This window comes from Piliocolobus tephrosceles, chromosome 4 (genome assembly GCF_002776525.5).
Source record: "Piliocolobus tephrosceles isolate RC106 chromosome 4, ASM277652v3, whole genome shotgun sequence".
Classification (NCBI taxonomy): domain Eukaryota; kingdom Metazoa; phylum Chordata; class Mammalia; order Primates; family Cercopithecidae; genus Piliocolobus; species Piliocolobus tephrosceles.
In genome coordinates, this window is record NC_045437.1 from 82,818,557 (window position 1) to 82,826,197 (window position 7,641).

The following is a 7,641-nucleotide window of genomic DNA, read 5'->3' on the forward strand; positions in this document are numbered from 1 at the left end:
AAGAAAGAAAGAAAGAAAGAAAGAAAGAAAGAAAGAAAGAAAGAAAGAAAGAAAGAAAGATTGAAAGCAGTAACTCAAGATAGAGATTTAAATGTAAGACACCAAACTACAAAAACCTTAGAAGAAAATGCAGGAAATACCCTTCTGGATTTCAACCTTGGCAAATAATTTTTGGTCATGTTACCAAAAGTAATAGCAACAAAAACAAAAATTGACACGTGGGATCTAATTAAACTAAACTAAAGAGCTTCTTCAAAGAGAAAGTGAAAATATTCACAAACTATGCCTCTGACGAAGGCCTGCTATCCAGTATCCATAAGAAACTTTTCAATATGGTATTTAATATTCATTCTGTTTTTAAATAAAAATAATTCAACTCACAGAACTAACTATACATAAAGTGCATTTATCAACTTGTGTTTTAATATTATTGTATTAGGGAATAAAGTAGATAGTGATGTAAAAAATGAATCTCACCAAGAGTATTTTAACATTTGAGGCTATATGTTAAAAAAAAACGAGAAACAACATTTATGCACTAAAGTGCAAAAATCTTTTAAAAATTTCATTTTGGTAAGAACATTTAACATGAGTTATACTCTCAACACACACACACACGCACACACACACACACATATATATATATATATATATATTTTTTTTTTAGAGAGAGACTCTCTCACTCTGTTGCCCAAGCTGGAGTACAGTGGCGGGATCTCGGCTCACTGTAACCTCTACCTCCCAGGCTCAAGCAATTCTCATGCCCAAGCCTCCCAAACACCTGGGATTACAGGCACTCACCACCATGCCTGGCTAATTTTTGTATTTTTAGTAGAGAACAGGAATGCACCACCATGCCTGGCTAATCTTTGTATTTTTAGTAGAGAAAGGGGTTTCGCCATGTTGGCCAGGCAGGTCTTGAACTCCTGGCCTCAAGTGATCTCCCCACCTTGTCCTCCCAAATTTCTGGGATTACAGCCATGAGCCACCATGCCTGGCCTACTTTCAACAGATTTTTAAGTATACAATACAGTATTGTTCTCTATAGGCACAATGTTGTACAGCAGATCTCTAGGATTTATTCACAGTTCACAAATGAAATTGTATACCCTTGGCAACTCCTAATTTCCCCTACCCTCAGCCCCTGGCAATCCTTCTACTATTTTTTGCTTATATGAGTTTATCTATTTTAGATAACTCATGTAGGTGGAATCATGCAGTATTTGTTCTTCTATGACTGGCTTACTTCACCTACAATGATGACCTCAAGATTCATCCATGTTGTTGCATATTGCAGGATTTCCTTCCATTATAAATATGAATGATATTTCATTTTACATATTGAAAACATGTATGTGTAATATGCATAAAACACCACATTTTAAATTCATTCATTTATGAACATTTAGGTGTTTCCATATTTTAGAATATCTATCCTGAATAATGTTAAAATGTGCAAATATTAACTATCAGTCGAATGAATTTTTATATTTCCAAACATTCAGGATTTTATATTTCCAAATATATCAGGATTTAGAACAGTCCCAGCACACAAAAGCTTGCTTCCACCTGTTCCCAGTCATTTCTTTTCCAGACAAATAATAACCACTATCCTGACTGCTGTTAGTATGGATTAGTTTTTTCTGTTTACAATCTTCCTATAAGTGGAATCACAAATATATACTCTCTTGCTTATTGCTACTTTGTCTGTCGAATAAAGTCATTAGAGTCATCACACTATTTTTTGCATACTGTTATAGGCTGATTCTTTTCTATTTGCTTTATGAAACATACTGTAGTAAATAATTTAGCTCATACATTTTTTGCTTCAAATATGATATTGTATAGTTTCACAAAAGGACAACTTACAGGTCAAATGATAAAACATCGTTTAAGTCTCATGATAAATGGTTTTAGAATGTTGCTATCAATTTATACCCACACTGAAAATATATTTTGTGACTGTGTGTGTGTGTGTGTGTGTAGTGAGGAAAGGAGGGAGGGAAGGAGGGGACAGAGAGAGAGAGAGAGAGAGAGAGAATTCTTAAACTGTTTCCATAGTTTTAGGTTGTATAGTATTCATAAGATTTAAGCTTATTGAAGTTTGTAACTACAGTTGACTCTTAAACAACATGGGTTTGAACTACATGGTTCATTTATATGTAGGTTTTCTTATGTCTCTGCCAACACTGAGACAGCAAAACCAACCTTTTCTCTTCTTCCTCCTCCTTAGCCTATTCAATATGAAGTCAATGAGAATGAAGACTTTTATGATGATCCACTTCTGCTTAATAGATAATATATTTTCTCTTTATTTTTTCTGTCTTACATTATTGTAAAAATATAGTATATATTACATATACTGTATAAAATATGTGCTAACTGGCTGTTTATGTTACTGGTGAGGCTTCCAATCAACAGTAGGCTATTAGTTATTAAGATTTTGGAGAGTCAAAAGTCATATGTGAATTTTCAACTGTATGGTGGGGGTGGTCAGTGGCCCTAAATCCCACTCCCACCACACTGCTCAACAGTCAACTGTATTTCTTTCTTTTGTATTCTGATATCTCCTCTTCTAAAATATTCAGTAGTAGCCACACATTGAGTATTTGCTTTTGAATGTCTCAGGAAATAAATGATGAAATACAGTATGATTTTTACATTTGAGTGCCTCTTTAAAAATGAAAGCTGAAATAAGAAATCTGGATATAACCATGCTAGACTGAGAAGGATAACTAAAGCAGAATCATTTAATGGTTTCATATTATGTTTTTATCATTTGTGACCAGGTTTCTCTCTACAGGCAATATTAACCTGTGTGTTTAAATTGTTTCTTTATTATGAGGAAGTGATTAAAAATTCCTTTATTATAAGGAAGAGCTTTGAAGTGGTTATCTGGGGATAGAAAAAGCAAGAGATTAGAAAACATTACTGAGGGATTATAAATATCTAATAATAATAAACTGGTCTGTAAATAACTCTATGGGAGTTATGGAAGAAAATTACAGCATTAGAGTAAACAAACACTACACTACAGCAATACATTATTTTTAAATATAAGCATTTCTTAAGGACAAATTCAATGTCATGTTTTTCCCATTGTGACATTTTTGTTTGTAATACATTATATTTCTTTATTTTGCCAGCTTATTTTCTAGTTTAACTATGGTTGAACTAACTAGAATGTTCCTGATACCTAATTAATATAAGACCTCTTGATACATTGATAAATTTGTTCCAAACTCTGGGTTGATATCCTTTAGTTTCATTTGTCCTAGGTTCATAATTAGATTATGAAGCTGAAGTAATATTGTATGACTGTGATAATTTAATTTTCAAGTTATCAACAAATAAATTATCAAGTATATTATTAGAAGACTGCACATTCATAATAAATGCTATGTACTTGATAACACTAATTTATAGGATATGAAGATTAACAATATGTAAAAATTTAGAAACAATGATTTTTTACAAGCAGAGCTGATAATTTTACATTGAAAAGAATTTCCAAGCTATATGTAATCATTGTTAACTTTTAACCTAATATTTTATAGGAATAGGCTACTTAAATAAATTACAATTGCTATATTTTATAGAATAAATATATTTTATTTGGGACATTGAAATTGTTGACAATTAGTTTAGTTTCGTAGTATTAACAGTTATTACCTTTGGCTTTATTTTGTATCAGCTGAATTAAATTTAGACCTTAGAGAACATTTAATGCAATATTGTGTCCTGTATTTATTTACACTATTCTTTTTTTGGGGGGGGGGCTTCAAAATAAATTTTTTAGCATTTAATTACAAAGAGTAAACATAACATTGGATATTTTTCATTGTAGACAGCAATATAAATAAACTTTTTTTTAAAGAGATTTCTTCTGAGCCAATATGTGATTAATGGCCCAGGACAGCCCCAGAAGATCCTGACAACAAGTGCCCAAGGGGGTAGGGACAACTTGGTTTTATACATTTTAGGGAAGCACGAGATATCAATCAGTATATGTAAGGTATACATGGGTTCAGTCGGAAGAGGAGGGGCAACTTGAAAGTGGGAGGTGGGCTTCCGGGTCATGTGGATTCAAAGATTTTCTGATTGGCAATTGGCTTAAAGAGTTTATCTAAAGACCTGGAATCAATAGGAGGAACTGTCTCTGGGGACCACGGTTCTTAGGTAGATGAAGCCTACAGGTATCAGGCTTCAGAAAGAACACACTGTTAATGTTTCTTATCAGAATTAGTTAATTCTCTTAGTAGAAAAGACCTGGAAAGGGAAGGAGATTCTTTACAGAATGTAGATTTTCCTCACAAGAGACAGCTTTGCAGAACCATTTCAAAATATGTCAAAGAAATCTGTTTGATAGTAAAATACTTCAGTTTCTTTCAGAGCCTGCTGTATCTTACTGTGAGAGTCTGTTGTCAGTCTTCAGGTCTCTTTGTTGATGTTACTGCTGCTCAGCTGTGCCTGAAACCTGAAGGGAGGAGGGATGATGAGGCCTACCAGACTCCCACTTCCTATCATGGCCTGAACTAGTTTTTCAGGTTAACTTTGGAATGCCCTTGGCTGAGAGGAGTGGTCCCTTTAGATGGCTGGGGAGATCAGAATTTTATTTTTGGTTTCCAAGAGACAGCACTTGGGATATCCCCAGCAGGAAGGAGAAGGAGGCTGTCTGGAGGAAGGAGCACCAACCACACACAAAGGACTGACAGTGGGCAGTCAGGGTTGGGGAAGAAGGTGAAGGAGCAGAGAAAAGGGGGAAGGGTCATAGCTGGTGGGCACCCAACCCAGCCTGAGCGACATCCAGCCCTACTAACTCACTCCTGAGGGGCCCAGGGTTCCACCTGGCTTATGTGAGGAAGAAGTGCTCACTCCCTCTAGGTGGATGAGGCCAAAGTCATATTGAAGGCTAGGACAGTCATGCAACTCCTTCTCCCGGACAGTGTGGCCCAGAGCAGGTGCTGGACACAGAACCAGTCATAGCAGAGGCTCCACTGCCAGCAGAAATGATGGTTGCTGTCCAGTGCTGCCCTTGCTGCTTGTAATGTCCTCAGAGGAGCCGCCAGTGCTCAGGGTGGCATCCAGTCCCCACCTTCAGCCCCCAGCCCCAGATCTGCCCTGGGAGCCCAGCCAGGGCTGTGGCTGGGCAGGTCCCCAGGAGGGAGCTCACAGCCAAGAGCAGAACTCCTGCTGCTTGTCTTCCCACAGAGCTTCTGTAAGAAGCCATCAAAGGCTCAGACAAGGTAAGAGATGTATAGTGAGGGGGCAGAATCCAGACATCTCAAACTGCATGACTCCAGGGCCAGGAGACTTTCTACCTTCTTGACACAGCACCCTTCCTGGCCCTGCTCTGCACCCCTGAGGGTCGCCTGTGTGGACAGTGTCAAGGGCTGAAGGGGAGAAAAAGAGGTCAGGGATGGGACTTCCTCCCATCCCCTGCCAGCCTGTAGGGTCAGTGAGGCTGGCTTTTTCTCCACCGAAGGCCACTGCTTCTCTCAAGGTGGTCCTGTCTACACTACTCTTTCTGGGTTCCAGGGACCATTCCCAGCCTTTTCCATGCAGGCCAGGGGTCTGCTACTACCTTGGGGTACCTGTGTTACCCTCAGAGTTCCCTACACCCTACTCCCACCTTTATTAGTCGTCCCTTTATTAAACCCTCCTCAGATGCCCTGACTTGCAAGAAGTGGCCTCACCTCTGCACAAGCAGGCCTGGTTCTGGGTTTGGAAGCGTGAGCAGACCCGTGTGTCCCACACAGCCCCCTTCTACCTCAGGTCCCAGCAAGACATGAGGCCACTCTCTGCTCCTCTTGTCTGCTCCAGCCTACTGGCCAGCCTTCCAGGATGCCAAGTCCAAGTGCCTCAGGCCAGAGCCTCATTTCCTCAGGGCACTCCTCCTTTGTGACTTCACTGACTGAAGTCACCTGGGAGACAGTGCCAAATGTTCCACTCCAGAGTCTTGGCTTCTAGGAGGCAGGAACAGCAGGCCTGGCCAGCCCAAAGGACTCTCTGTCCAGGATGTAAATGAGCACACTGCTGGCCCATGCCCCTCAGGGCTGTAGAGGGCAGCCTCAGAGGCACTGGGCACTCCTAGGACCATGAATGATGCTGCTGTCCTGAAGGGAAAAGGCTACCTCCTGGGGAGACATTTGGGAGAGGGCTCCTATGCAAAAGTAAAATCTGCTTACTCTGAGCGCCTGAAGTTAAATGTGGCCATCAAGATCATCGACCGCAAGAAAGCCTCCGCAGACTTCTTGGAGAAATTCCTTCCCCGGGAAATTGAGATTCTGGCCATGTTAAACCACTGCTCCATCATCAAGACCTATGAGATCTTCGAGACATCACATGGCAAGGTCTACATCGTCATGGAGCTTGCGGTCCAGGGCGACCTCCTTGAGTTAATCAAAACCCGGGGAGCCCTGCCTGAGGACGAAGCTCGCAAGAAGTTCCACCAGCTTTGCTTGGCCATCAAGTACTGTCACGACCTGGATGTCGTCCACCGTGACCTCAAGTGTGACAACCTTCTCCTCGACAAGGACTTCAACATCAAGCTGTCTGACTTCAGCTTCTCCAAGCGCTGCCTGCGGGATGACAGTGGTCGAATGGCATTAAGCAAGACCTTCTGCGGGTCACCAGTGTATGCGGCCCCAGAAGTGTTGCAGGGCATTCCCTACCAGCCCAAGGTGTATGACATCTGGAGCCTAGGCGTGATCCTCTATATCATGGTCTGTGGCTCCATGCCCTACGACCATTCCAACATCAAGAAGATGCTGCGTATCCAGAAGGAGCACCGCCTCAACTTTCCACGATCCAAGCACCTGACAGGTGAGTGCAAGGACCTCATCGACCACATGCTGCAGCCCGATGTCAACAGGCGGCTCCATATCGACGAGATCCTCGGCCACTGCTGGATGCAGCCCAAGGCATGGGGATCTCCCTCTGTGGCCATCAGCAAGGAGGGGGAGAGTTCCCAGGCAATTGAACCTTTGTGGACCCCCGAACCTGTCTCTGACAAGAAGTCTGCCACCAAGCTGGAGCCTGAGGGAGAGGCACAGCCCCAGGCACAGCCTGAGACAAAACCCTAGGGGGCAGAAATGCAAATGTCCAGGCAGTCGGAGATCCTGGGTATCCCCAGCGAGCCGTGGACCAGGGAGACAGAGGAAGGCCCCCCCAACAGCCTCCAGAGACACTACTCTGAATAGTGGGCCTAGTGAGCTTCTTGCGGCCCAGGGAATAACATGGAGCTCAAGGCTTCAAGCCGGAGCTCTGAAGAAGTCAAGGGTGGAGCCAGAGAAGGAAGGCAGTCCCAGATGAGCCAACATTTTCGTCAGTTTCCTGTCTCTCCCCTTGAACTTGGTAACCCACGTGGTTCTCGCGTGGCCCCGAGGTGGATGAGGCCAAAGTCAAATCCAAGGCTGAGACAGCCGTGCGACTCCTACTTTCCCAGAGCGTGACCCGGAGCAGGTGCTGGACACAGAGCCTGTCTCAGCAGAGGGGCTCCACTGGCCGCAGCGGCTGTGACAGCACGAGCAGGAAGAGCAGCAGGAAGGCTGCTGTCTGCCTTGTGCGCCATTTATCCTCCTTTCATCGTCCCCGGGGCGGCTGCCTGATCCTGCTGGGAGGCCAGACCGGGCCGGACTG

General features: G+C 42.6%; 1 protein-coding gene and 1 long non-coding RNA gene across 2 annotated transcripts; one reads left to right on the forward strand and one right to left on the reverse strand.

Annotated features, from left to right (window-relative positions):
- Positions 1-3,780: 3,780 nt before the first annotated feature.
- On the reverse strand, positions 3,781-5,859 carry LOC111544405. The gene is made up of 2 exons (XR_002732154.2): positions 5,771-5,859; positions 3,781-5,372 (listed from the first exon to the last, which is right to left on the reverse strand). It is a non-coding gene; the product is annotated as an uncharacterized LOC111544405 (long non-coding RNA).
- A 239-nt stretch (positions 5,860-6,098) lies between these two features.
- On the forward strand, positions 6,099-7,085 carry LOC111544407 (testis-specific serine/threonine-protein kinase 1-like). The gene has a single exon (XM_023214907.1). The coding sequence runs from the start codon at positions 6,099-6,101 to the stop codon at positions 7,083-7,085; it is 987 nt and encodes a 328-aa protein (XP_023070675.1).
- Positions 7,086-7,641: the final 556 nt, after the last annotated feature.